The sequence below is a fragment of the Mesoplodon densirostris genome, chromosome 3 (genome assembly GCF_025265405.1).
Source record: "Mesoplodon densirostris isolate mMesDen1 chromosome 3, mMesDen1 primary haplotype, whole genome shotgun sequence".
Classification (NCBI taxonomy): Eukaryota; Metazoa; Chordata; class Mammalia; order Artiodactyla; family Ziphiidae; genus Mesoplodon; species Mesoplodon densirostris.
In genome coordinates this window covers 138064900-138078806 of record NC_082663.1, presented here as the reverse complement: position 1 = coordinate 138078806, position 13907 = coordinate 138064900, and the positions used below count along the sequence as shown (strand labels likewise).

General features: G+C 40.2%; 1 protein-coding gene across 4 annotated transcripts in view; it reads left to right on the top strand.

Annotated features, from left to right (window-relative positions):
* The window catches only part of EBF1 (EBF transcription factor 1), a 395537-nt gene that overhangs the window by 294615 nt on the left and 87015 nt on the right, over window positions 1-13907 (top strand). For 2 of the 4 annotated variants that reach the window (XM_060093734.1, XM_060093732.1), the window contains exon 9: window positions 2653-2783. In XM_060093734.1, the coding sequence (XP_059949717.1) occupies window positions 2653-2783 (131 nt within the window). Of the gene's footprint in view, window positions 1-2649; window positions 2784-13907 lie in introns of all 4 variants that reach the window. The other 2 variants (XM_060093733.1, XM_060093731.1) reach the window with 1 other exon arrangement.

Here is a 13907-nt window from a genome sequence, read left to right as displayed (position 1 = left end):
CCTTGACTTCCAGGTACTAAATGCCAGTAACATCCCTTCCTCACCCCTCTCTCTCAGTGGGTCAGCCCATGATCCCTTTACATATTTTCCAATCTTCCCAATGGGGGAGTGCCACAGAGCTTCCTCTCAAGACTGCCATGACACAGATGATGTATAGGAGCACCTTTGGAACCCTTTAAGGTCTCAACTTAGAAAGGGCTGCCCGACTGACTTGTTCTGAGAATGACACTTAGTTCCTTAAGCAGGGATAGTGGATTGTGTTGAGCATAGAGGTAGGATGGATCCAGGGGTGCCACTCTTTTCCTTTAGTACTTCCTCCAGCGCTTTTTTTCCTCCCCCAAAACTAAGAAGATGGTATTGTATATTGTTTCTTCACCAGTTTTTCTCTTGAAACTTGATGCTTATTTACCTCTGACTAGTTGACATGTACCTTTTTCTCTGGATGGTGAAAACATTATCACTTTCCTTAGGAAATGTTTGAACACATACACACATATCTATACATATATGTACTTACATGTCTTCTATATCCTACAAATAACAAATGGAAAAAAGAGAGCTGGGGTCAAGTATAAAACTGGCAGTTCTTGACCACGTTATTATAACTCCTTTACAATAGGAGAGTCTATCAAAGATAAACCAACACACCCTTGTGTCTGCTTTTGTGCAACAATGAGAAAGCCTGGAGGAGTCCATACTTAACTAAAGGAACATGCTTGTGTGATTAAAAAATAAAATTTAAAAAATTAAAAGAAATCCCTAAACTAATACAGATAATAAACACCAAGATGATTTTGTGGTTTATGAGGGCAATCACAGGGTCAGTTTAATGATACCGTTGGATTCCACACTTTGCCATCAGGCAGGAATCTTTCAAGACCAGTTCAGTTAAACCAATATTCTATTCTTCTCAGAAGTATTCAGGGATATAGTAATACTTTTTCTACTCCACTCTAGCAGCTAAGTACTTATACTGAGCTAGAAATTAAGAATTAAGATTTTGAGACGTTAACTAGAATGTTTCCAAACTGCTTATATTTTAAGAATTTTATATAGTTGTTAAATGTAGTTTATTTCTCTTTTAAATTACTTGGAATCATGCATCATATTCTATCATTAGTTTAGGAGTACTCAATCATGCTTTTAAACATGGTTACTTTTAAAGGAAGATTTTACGAAGAAGTCCTATGCCTGTGGAACATTGATCACAACCTTTATATGTGTCAAAAATTGAACAAGAATTTTCAAGCCATGAATCATTTACATTTCCTTGATTAATTATTTTGTTTTTAGGAGAAAGTGGGGGAGAGAAAAGGCATCTGAACTGCCCAGTTTTAGTCGTAAATGCATTGCTGTGAGTTCAGCCAACATGAAATGTTTAGTTTGGATATTTCCAAATTTCTCTGTGCAATTTTATAAGATAAATTTGACTCAAAATCAAACCCATTCTGCTTGTTTATGTGGTGGCACGTGAGCAATGGTTCCAGCGGGCTGGGCTTCATATTTTCTTTTCTTCTTGCAAAAGTTAAAGCATGACATTTTGCCAAATTTGACAAAGTCCAATAATTTTTTTGCCAGTTTCTTCCTGTTAAAATTAACTGGTGCTCTCATTGGCTTCAATACTTGGAAAGTCAGTCTGGGGTACTTAATAAACATTTTATTAAAGAGGAGGGTCTCATTTTCTCTCCTTAGACAATATCTCCTTTGCTTTAGAATTTTGCTTTGTTCCTTTTCATAAAAGTGATCATGAAAACAGCAGCATGGCATTGTGGAGTTAAAAATCCTCAGTGGTACCAAAGTACTCTCTGAGAGATTTCATTTTTGCCTAGTAATTCTGTTGACAGCACGCCATGCTCATCAGGCAAACCACCTCTAGTCTGTTTGGAATCACAGTATTTGCAAATTATTTCCCATCTCCAAGGGCCATTTATAATGGAAAGAAAGAAGATAGGAAGTTTTGAAAAAGCCAGTTCTTGGGTTTTATGCCTGGGAATGACAACAAAGCAAAGGTCATGGGACTTTCTGTGGTTCAGCCCTGACTCAGCTATTTGGTTACATAATTCACCCTGAGTGACCTGCATACTTTGCGTCTATAAAATGGGATCCATGACATTTATTGAAAAAAACTTAGTGACTTTTATTCAGGAATATTGCTCTGTTAGTGGTACAGACAGAAGGCATGGAACAAGAATGATGTTCTGCTCCAACCTCCTCTCTTTCTTCCCTTCCCATCAAACAGCAATGTTTATCTAAAAAATCTATGAGCTTTCTTTTCAGGAGATGTATTTAATTATGAAGCAATTCTATGAGGTTTCCAGTGTATTTTAAAACATCACCCATTTAAAACAAATCCTTAGCGTTTCATAAATTAAATTTTGCTTCTACATATTATTTCATAAGATTTCAGGTTTGAAAAAGATTTGGGTAACATATATGTATCTTAATAGAAACAATGAAAAGCATGCTTTTAAAAACTGAAATTGCACCCTGAGGTTTCAGGTCCTAATGTGACTAGGAAATGCTGAGATCTTGAGGGACTTTCTGTTCGTGAAAAGATAAAAGATTTTTTTTTTCTTTTCCTCAAGTCTCCCATCATTAAAGTTTGGTTCTAACAGCCGACTCCTTCTCTTTTTCATGTGTGTTGAAAAGCAGCTACTCCCTGTATCAAAGCCATCAGCCCGAGTGAAGGATGGACGACGGGAGGTGCGACTGTGATCATCATAGGGGACAATTTCTTTGATGGGTTACAGGTCATATTCGGTACCATGCTGGTCTGGAGTGAGGTAGGTGTTGTCTGAACATTAATATCTAATAGCTTGGTCTAGTTGAGGAGACTGTCTACACTTGCATTTCTAAGAGAGTGTGTAGAATTTAGAGATGGCAGTCTGGGTGGGCCAGCTCCAGTCTACAGAACTCTGGAAACTAGGAAAGATGGGTTGGGTTTACCAGGAGGCATCACTTTCTACTGGAATGACTTCCATCCACTGGCCCATCAGCACCAGGAGAGCTTCTGTTTTGTCATTTGTCCTCATGGGCTAGCCACAGTGTGGAGGTCCTATTATGTATTGGGAATTGGAAAGGAGATGCAAAGTCACAAAATATATAAGCAAAGCCCTGTTTAAACTGTAACAAGGTAGTAATCTGTGAACCTTTGTAGATGGAGTCTATTGTAGGACCATCTTCAAGGATCACCATTCATGGGACAGTAGTAATCCAGGTGTAGGTGGTTCTTGACTTATTTAATGACTCTTCTTCAGAGCGTGAACGGTTTGCCAGGGGAACCTAGAAGAACCCAGGGCTCCTTCCAGCCCTAGGAGTTTATACCTCGCAGGCATCTCAGTGTGGGGCTTCAACAATATGAAAATGACTATGCTCTATTTTTGCAGTACTTTCCAAGCACTGTTTTAACCTGCAAGTTGACTTGTCTGGCAATAATCAACATTAGCTCAAATTACAAAACATAAGTGTCACCATTCCTTAGAAGCCATGGCAAACTTGCCTTTGCTTTCTAAATTCTGAGCCTCGATTTCTTAGCCAGCATGCCCAGAGCCCCTTTTCCTTCATCTCCCCAAAGTTTAGAGTAAAAACAAGGTTAGAGCTGCAAGAGACCATTGAGCTCACTTATCTCACACACTTTACAAGTGCTCATAGAATGGCTAAACTTTATTGAGACTTACTCTATTCTGGGCACTGTGCTGAGTTTTGGACATAGATCATCTTAATCTTCCCTCTACACCACAAGGTAAATACTCTTAACGTGTATCTTTTCTTGATAAGGATACTGAGACTTAGACATATGTAATTACATCACCCCAAAGCAGCCACCCAGAGCCCATGGAGTGTGAGTGATAGGTATGTGGCCACACAAAGGAGTCAGTAGCAGAACTGGAGCTAGAACTCAGAGTTTCTATTTCCATTCCTGGTTGTCCTCCCATGACACCACTCTTTAGCCCATCCAGATGTTTTGGTTGTGTTTTCTCTTTGGAGGGGCCACAGAGATAAGCAGAAAGTTAAGACTGTGACAGTTGAGTACATTTATCTTTCCAAAGCAGAAACTGACCTTCCTTTTAAGCCTTCTGTGTGTACACCTCACTGCCAGTAAGCCACTCCAGCAAGCCCCTTGCTAGCCCGTTCTGCCACTGCCTTTGTCTTTCCCATGCATCCAGCAAGCGGCATGCTCTTGGCCAGAGAATCAAAGCTCCCTTAAAGCTGAATCAGAGATGGACTTCTCAGTCCACCAAACTCATTGTTGTCCAAGTTAGAACAGCCCAGGTCTGGAGGTGGACTGAACTCCCCTGGCTGACTGCACCCCTTTCTTTGTTGGAAACATTGGGTTGTAACATTAGAAGCATCATGTACATGGCATATGTTTCTTCCTCGCTGCTGGAGGCAGAAGTGCTCACAAGGATAGCCATTCCCAGGTCCCGTGGGCTGTGTCTTCATCCCTTCCTACCCCTCATTCTTTTGCTTGTCCTGGACCTTGAGAAGAGGGGAAGAATAAATAGAATACGAACTTTTTATCCAGGTCATAGCAGTCACAGTGAGGCCTGAGAAGGGGGGCTCAGAATCAGCCATATTCTTGACCCCTGAGAATAAGTGGGGTTAGTGTGACGCTCCCTTTACAACCTCATGCCTGTCTTAGGCCAGGTGCACCACGTTGGATGTGGAATAAAGGAATTCAGCATATCAGGAAATTGTTCATTTTTCCCTCCACCTTGTCAAGGTCCCCCAGTTTCCTCTCAGTTCCCTCACTTTCTTGCCCTTTTTGGGGAACACATAAGGGAGGTTAAATTCTACCTTAGATTTATCTAAATTGCTTTAAAGGATCTCTTTCCATATTAGACAATCAACGCAAGTCATGAAAAGGAAAATCCACTGAGGTGATACCTTTGTCCTCCTCCCTCATGTGTCCCTCCACTACCCCTGCCTTGAGTGTACCAGAAGCCCCTCGTGATGGATCTGGGGGGGTCCAGCTGGGAGGTGAGAGTTGGAGGGCACATGCTCCTTCTTTGCCCACCTCCTCCTCCCAAACTGCTCTCCTTCGTGGATATATCATAAATCAGCTATGACTCTTTCCTGGTGAAAGCCCACTATGTAGTTTCCCAAAATGTTTTAGCTAATATTCTTTTAAAATGAATAAATCCCCTTCAGCATTAGCAGTTGGGCTTCTGGATGGAGGACTTTAATTTGGCCTGTTATCATCATGATGGTCCTGACATTTGGAAAAATGAGTCTTGCAGAGGTGAACTTTTTGCAAATATTCTAAACTATTTATAAATTTAGATTTTCATCCAGGCTATTTGACAGATATGAGGTTCTCTCTTTTTTAGTGCAGGGAGAGAATCTGGTACTGCTCCAAATCCCCAAATCCATTGTATACTGATGAGAAATTGAGAAGTAGCTCACATTTACTAAGGGTTTTCATGCATAGGCACTTTACGGGTATTATTTTATTTGATTCTCATTATAGCCCCATGTTAGATACATATAAGTAAACCAAGTGTCAGAGAGGGTCAGAGACCCACCATCACACTGACAGATAGGGCTAGAGATGGGATTTGAACCACAATGTATGTTTTTACGAAGGAAATACAAACCCAGGTTAATGAGAGAGCAAATAGGTAGAATCTTGAGAGTGAGGAAGGACAGGAAGAAGAGAGGAAAAAAAGACATGCACAGTAATCCAGGTGGTACAGTAGTAGGAGTCGTAATAGCAACAGTAGTAGTAACTAGGACTGTTGTTTTTAGTCAAAACTAAATTGTGTCTTTTGTTTTGGTAGGGCCCAAAGAAACTGGGGGCCATTTCTCCAGGCTTCCACTGGATAGAATCAGAACTTGGGACCTGTGAATATTAAGAGAAGATATCTATGAAAGTAGAGTATGACTAATATTAGCTAACATTCATTGAGCACTTAGTTCCTGCCGGGTACTATGCTAAGTTTTGCCATGGCTCTCGTGTGAACCTGGTGACAGCTCGCATGTGTAGCATGTATAGCATGCTGTTCTCATTTTACTAACCAGGAAACTGAGCTTGGGGAAGTTAACTAAGCTGTTCAGTTATCAACTGGTGGAGATGCAATGTGAACCCAGACAGTCCAAATCCAGGGCTCACCTTTTTAACCGTCCACGATTTAGCCTATGCCAAAATTTTGACCCTAGGGTTTTACCATATCAGACCAGGGTGGAATTGCCATTGATGCCTTATACTTGATGGTATCTTAACAGTTACTATCACCTCCCAAAGTAAGCTAGACTTGTCATGTAGAGAATCAGAAGAGCGGTCCCTTCATTTTCTAGTTGTGTAAGTTTGTGGGTGGAGCCATTGGCTTATAGGAAGAATTTACCCTTATGAAGGGTATATGCTTTGTGTTAGAGGCAGAAGACAACCTCTTCTTTTTCTATATGAAAGACTAAGTTACTTGTATATTTAAGACAGTTAACCTGTCTGGGCCTCTTCTCTAGAGTAGAACCCCAGTCTATCCAAATTCTTTGTCCCTGGCCACATTTTCTCTTGAGGTTATGCCACCTCTGAGATCTAGTACTTTTCATTTTAAGTAGACTTTTATCTCTTCTCCATTTCTTCACTCTGTAGCTCAAAGCATGCAGGAAGCAGGCTGGTGGGCCAGGACAAGGAGATAACATTTTAGATTAGCAGCTGATGCTATTATTTGGAGTCTCTTTTTAGCTAAAGAAGTTTAAAAAAGAGCCAGAGAAAATAGAGCTGGCTTAATTTACCCTCATCTGTGCCCTTCCCCTACCAACCCAATCTTTTGCAAGTGAGTAGTTCATTTTAGCTCACTGATTGCCCCCAGTTGGGAAAAAGAAAGGTGGCACTGTCCTGCTCCTAACTCAGGGCTGCCTTCTGTGAGCTCCCAAGTTTGGGGTGAACCACAGGGCTTTCCTGTGAATTTGGTTTGCCATCTTTGTTACTCTTCCTTATTGCTTCTTGCCCTTTCTCCTCTCTTTTTACAAAGCAAATTATTTTCCTGATACTCTTGTACTCCTTGTCATGTCTTACACCAGAAGACTTAAAAAAAAAATCTTTGTAGTGTTTTATATATAAACCCAGAGAAACCAACAGGGTTGATGTGTGCTAATGTTTAATGTGGGTTGAGATTTTTTCTTGAATACACATGTACTTCATTGCTTTTGCTTTTCTACCAACCTGTGATTTGGAGGGGCTAGGGGCTCCTGCAACTGGTTTGTAGAGCCAATTGTTATTTTAATATCTCCTTCTGAATTCCTCTAATTTCTAAACAATGAGTACTGGTTGGCTTACCAGCTGGTGTGGAGCACTGGGGTAGGTACTATCCGTGATTAAAGTTAGGCTTTGTGGGATCTGGTATATTATTTAGAAAGACAGCTTGCTCTCATGTAGCAAATTAAAGAGTTACATAATATATTTATGAAATCTAGAGTTAAATTTGTGGTTTAAAATTCCAGTCAAGGTTCTAGAAGGCAGAGAGAGTAGTGTAGTCAGAGGTAGACTGTTCGAATAACCAATCAGGTTTCTATTATGTCCAGGTGGATCTCTGTGCTGGACATTTTAGGCTCTCACAATCCTTTTAATTAGTCACTGAAATATCTGAGAGAATTTATACAGCTTATGGTGTTTAAGCTGCCTGTAAAAAATGTCCAGTGGTGGGATTGGCAGGGAGCAGAGGGTGGTGGGAATGGAAGACAACCATCCAAGAAAGGATTTAGATTTCACGGGGTAGCAGTGGGCTAGGAGCCAGATAGTAATTATAGTTCTTCCATTGTCCAGTCAGAGCACCTATATTTTAGTCATTATTGGTCACTGGACCTCCATCTCAACATCTGAAAATGAGAGTCTTAGACCAAATCCTCTTGGAAACCAGGTACAATTCTAGTCCTTCCTTTTATCTAGAATTCACTCCCTTGAAAACCCCCCAGCAGTAAGAAGGGTGGGAGTGAGGGTGGGCGGGAAGTAACTTCTTCCACTATTGTTCTTCACTTTTAGAACACACTTGCAGTATACAATATCATGTTTATTTTGAACTTCATCAAAATGATTTAATTAGTCCCCAAACTGGATCTCCCTATTGATATCTCTTCAGTCCATATTTTCACTCTCTACACTTCAGATTCTGGTATCTGATCTACACCTGAGACTTATACCACAATGTTGCTCTAATTCATCTTCTAGATTGTTCTATGGAATATACCAGTTCTTTGGGATTTTAATAGGCACCCCATGGCAGATAGGGGTGGGAGGTTTTTCCCAGTAAATTTGGGAAATGTTGAGTCAAACAAATTCCACTGGTCCTGTCCTAGAGCTTTCGAGGTACTTATATGCACTTTGACTATCTAAGACATAGTATGCAGCATGTTCCAAACTTTGTGACCACAGAACCTTTTTTTTCAGGGATCACTTTATAGGAAGGTATACTGATAATGGCTGAAGTATATTTAGATTTCATGTTAATGAAGTAAAATCATGAAACCCAATTATGAAGTGATTGGGCTGGGGTAGATGTAGGAAAATCTGAAATATTTGCAGAGTATTATTCAGATTAGACCAGCCATGTTTGGAGCCGTTATTGTTTAATACTGCAAGGCTCTGAACAGAATTTCTCTCATATTTTGCATCTGGTTTTAGTCCGTGCACACTTGACATTAGATGCCATGTGATTTTGTAGGACAGCTATATTTAAAGATTGCCAGGACCACTTAGCTCAAATGGGAGAAGCCAGAGTTACATTACTGTATGAACCAGTTAGCCTCATCCAGGAGCCATACACTGTCTTTTTCATCCAGATGAATGTTTTCTTCAACTGCATTCCCAGAGACAGGCAGAAGGCAAAAGAAGCCACTCTTTGGGAAACCTATGGGTGACCATAGTCAGGTAAATGGCAGTTTGTGGGGCTGAGAAGCAATTTTGCTGCTTGAATCCAGAAGTCGGAAAATAAGGTTTCAAATGCAGTTATTGATTTCTTCCCTTCTTCCTTTCCATATCTACTTTCTATTCTCATGTGTGCACATAGCTCAGAGGAAGGACTGTAAATTAAAAAAAAAATAGTATTTGCTCCCCTGTGACATAAAAAAATGAATGACTACAACTCATACATGCTCCCACTGTGAGTTTCCCAGGCCTTATATCCGGCCTTGATTTTTACTGAACCACATGTAGAGTCACAAAATTTTGAGTGCTTTGAGGAGCATTTCCAGTCATTAACTGCAGCTGTTTTATTTTGAAAGTGAGGAAAAAGAGGTTCCAGTGCCCGCTGGTGCAGTGACTTGTCCTGAGAATGCCTTAGCTAGTTAGTGCTGGCGTTTTAGCCCAGTTCTCCAGACACCAACCTCACTCCCCATTCAGCTTTCTCTTGTACCAGGATTTTTCATGACATTTCCCTAGGTTTTTTTTTTTTTTTTTTTTTTTTTGGTACGCGGGCCTCTCACTGTTGTGGCCTCTCCCGTTGCGGAGCACAGGCTCCGGACGCACAGGCTCAGTGGCCATGGATCACGGGCCCAGCCGCTCCATGGCATGTGGGATCTTCCCAGACCAGGGCACGAACCCGTGTCCCCTGCATCGGCAGGCAGACTCTCAACCACTGTGCCACCAGGGAAGCCCTAATGGCCTTTTTAATATAGTTACATAGTTACAACCATGCTCACCTTATGCTTTAAAATCCTCTAGTCTATGTTGTTATTTTAAATGACTAAGGCACTTTAAGTCTATCCTCTATGTTGATAATTATGGGTTAGTTAAAAGCACCTTCAGGTTGACATTTTCAGCTATTTATTTACAGTGCATTCGGGAGGTACACATATGTGCCTATAACTTGAAAACGGATAAACCACAGAAGTGTGATGTGTTTCTAATTTTAACGTGAATCAAAGACAGAATTTGCAGCTGGCTGCAGTCATGTGACTTTAATGAAGAAAGTCAATATTTATATAGTATTGTGCTCATTTCATCCATGTGCTCATAGCTGATTGCTGGGATGGCTCCCTGATGATCTGACCTAAAGCCTTTCTCCTTATGCAACCTTACTGCCTTCCTCTTTCCTAAAGCCGTAACTCCGTAGTTTGGGATTCAAGCACAGCCCCGTAAGCCTCTGACCTTTCTTTTCAACCTCCTTACCCACCATTCATCTTAACTTCTGCTCCAGTCACAATGAGTGATTGGATAAAGATGCAGCTCTTTATGCCTGCAGTGATTTTTTCACCTCTGCACTCTTGTCTTGTTTATGCCATTCCTCCTTCCACAATGCTTTTCCCTCCTTTCTGTGCCCAAATCCTTCCGCCCTTTCCGATCCAGAAAAAAATCATTTTTGTCTGTGAAATCTTCCCTCACAGCTCTAGAGATTGAATATTTTCTCTTTCTCAATTCCTAATGGCCTTATCTGTACCATCTTATGTTCTTATCACTTTCTATCTTTGATTATTGTGACGTAAGGGGCTGCCCTTTCCCTTGAAGGCAGGATCCATGCTGAATTCAGCTTAGTCTACAGAGTCTAGCACAGAGCCTTACACTTCAGAGGCATTAATTTATACAAAATAGTGTTGAATGACACTGCTTCTCCTTTCATTCATTCATTCAATCAAAAAAGTGATACTTTTTAGCAACTGTTATATTCAGTGCTGCTTCATAGTGTCAGTACCAGATAGATTGCAGTTTAGTTTTTGTTAATGCATGTATAATTAGGTACTTTATAATTAGATATATTTATTGTGCAGTAAGGATGCACATAAATACCTTAGTGTAAATCTGTTGGTTATGGTGAGGATTAAGTAGTAATAAAACTAATACTTTTTAAGTGATTGATACCAGTGAGGCCTTCTCCTAAACTCATTATAGGCATTAAGTCAATAAATCCTTTAATACCACTAGTTAGATAACTAGCCCTTCCCCCTTCCCAGACAATGAAATTGAAGGCCAGAGAGGTTGAGTGACTTTCCAAAGGTCCCACAGCTGGTAATTTGCAAAACCTGGGCTTGAACCAAAATCCTTCCGACTCCAGAGCCATCTTTTTTTTAACCATCTAAAAAGAAGGTAGTGAAAGCTCATTTATCCAGAGAAGAGTGTTCTAGTCACCGCAACGCTGCAACATTCAGCATGAAACCAGAAGTGAGCCCCCCCCCAAAAAAGTAAATATATAAAATAGCAGACTTTAAGGTCACCAGAACAGTAATTTTAAACCAACTATGTTATCTGTTTTCCCAGGTCATAGCAAATTAGAAGGAGCAAACTGGAGGCGGGTTGTTAGAAGCAGGCTCAGTGACAGCAGAAGTGACAGCTTAATGTCAAGGGAAGGAAAGGAAAACCTAAAAAGCAGACGAAGAACTATATTACTGCGCAGCATGTTAATGGCTGTTCATAATGACAGTGGCCCTGAGTAGTCAAGAAAGAGATGGCAATTATATTCAATATCTTCTGTCTGAAACAGCATGATGTGTGTAATGCATCCTCGAAAGACTTCAGTGAAACAGTTGTGGTGGCACGGTATTTAAAGGGGGTTGGCTTCAGTTTTCCGCAGAACTCACTTCCTGGAGGGATGTGTTAAATCAGGAATTACTGAGTATATGCGCAAGGCTCACTGTAGATAGGATGCAAATAGGAACTCTACCACTAAAGAATGTGAGAATGAGTCACTGTTTAGCGTCTTACAGCTTTGATATCCTTTTCTTAGAGCTCTGAAAGAACCTAAAAGACTTTCTGGTGAGAGGTGAATTCATTCCCTGCTAGTCCACCTTTTGGTTCTTACGTTTTTCTTCCTAATTCCTAATCTTTGCAGGCAAAGATTCTGCCCTGCAAACCACCAGCTTTGATGACATGCAGCCCCTTCCAAAAATGTATCTGGCCTTCCTTTTTCTTTTATATTTTAATTTTCAAACAAACAAAGCAGCAACCCAGGACCCTAAGCCAGGCCCAACTAGGGAATGATATTCCTTCTTGACTGAATGTAGAAAAACAAGCCTCGAGAAAGAGCCCATTGTGCAGTTTCAAACCACAGGGGCTGGCGTTACTGGTGTCCAGTCCTCTCCGTCTGGAATACTCTGGACCTCAGGAACTCACCAGTGCTTTTCCAGCTCCCAGATGGTCAGGATGGGATCCGGTCTTTAATGGCGCCCAGTTGGCACAAGATTTACATCCTGGGAAGAGAGCTGGAGAAAGTTTATTTAAAAAATAAATTACCGAAAAATAAATAAATCAATCAACCCACAAAACCAAAGGTAGTTGAAGCATAATGTATTTATTTTAGCCTTTTTCTCCCCAGTCTGTTATTTTGAAAGATGATCTTATTGCTGTTTTGTTTTGTACAATTAACTGCATTGATTTAGGGACCTGGCTAGTTTCTCGGTCAGGAGAATTGAGTAGTATATTTTTGTGCATGTTTAATGAGGCTACCAGGAAGTCTGTGGGGGCAAAGTTAAAATAATTTATTTTCTTTAGTAAAAAGATTTTTTGAATGGGGTGGTATTGATATCTTTTTGGTAGATTCATAAGGAACGTTATTGAATCTTTATCCTATTTATTAGTGGTGGTTAATAATGTCACGGTATTTACTCATTCAGTGTTCAATAAGTATTTATTGAATGTCTGCTAGGTCCCAGGCACTCTTAAAACTGGAAACAGAGTAGTGAAAACAAGAAAGACCAAGTTCGTATCCTCATGGGGCTTATATTCTAGTTGGGGGATGCAGGCAATCAATAGGAAAATAGATCTATATCTCTCTTCTATGTATCTGTGTCTATGTCAATACCTATGTGAGAGACATTTCAGATGTTAGGAGATACTATTGACTGTTAAAACGTAGATTTTAAATCCCCTTTTAACTCAATTCCTGAGACTTTAGTTTCAAAAGTCTCCTCTGACATTCATACATCAAGTTTATCTTTGGGAATTCATGTGACCCAACATATTTTGCTAAACATTGGTTTTGTTATTTTCTTGAAAGGACAAAAGGAAACCAGAATGTTTGTGAAACAGTAAATGCTTCCACGCGCTTTCTCTCACGTTCCCTGAGAAATCATATACTGCCTTTGAGACAGGCAATTCTTGGGAATGAAAAAACTCTGGGTTACGAAACCCAGAGAACCCTGCTTAGGGGACAAACCAGAATACACTGAGAGAGAAGAGCTAGTATCCCCTGATTTATGTTGTATCCACTTCAGGGGAATAGAGATAAAATATGTAGGTACAGCCAGCACAGTGCCCAAGAATATGCACTGATCATATTTCAACTTTCTTTAAGAACTCCAGAAAATAATATTTTTTAAACACCATGTTTAACTACAGAAAGATGAACGCCCCAGAGTGGAAGGAAAATAAGTTTTCTTGTGTGGTCACCATCACTGTGGTGTCTCTTTAAAGCTCCTTAGTCGATTTGGTTTTGAAGCTTTAATTATGCTTTTATGTTATAGTTTCCTTATTTAAGTGTCTGTTTTATGTCCATCACTCAGCACCCCCTGCCTATCTCAAAAGAGATGGATATTATTACCCTAATTGAGGAGGAGGGAGAATGCTGTGAGAATTATTAATACATAAATTAAAAAATTAATCTGGAAAGTGCTTTAGGGTCCCTAGAGAAGCTCTACCCAAACACAAAGCATATTTAACATTATTGTCTGTACTCCCACAGAGCAGGAGCTGGTGCAGGATAAGATGGTAAAGCGAGGCACAGAGGGTGACACTGGGTGAATGGGCCAGTGTACCTTAGAACCTAGACTCTTGGAGGCGTAATACCTAAAAACCACTGTACCAGTGCCCACTTTAGCCTTTTTCTAGTCATAACTCTTCATTTTTTTTCCAGAGAAGAAACTTTAACGTTTCCTTCCTTTTACCCCTTCTCTTTACGTCTTTGCTTGTTTTGGAGTTTTTTGTTTTGTTTTTACTTTTTAGTGTTGAAAGTGATTGAGGCTAAACTGTTAAGTCCTAAGGG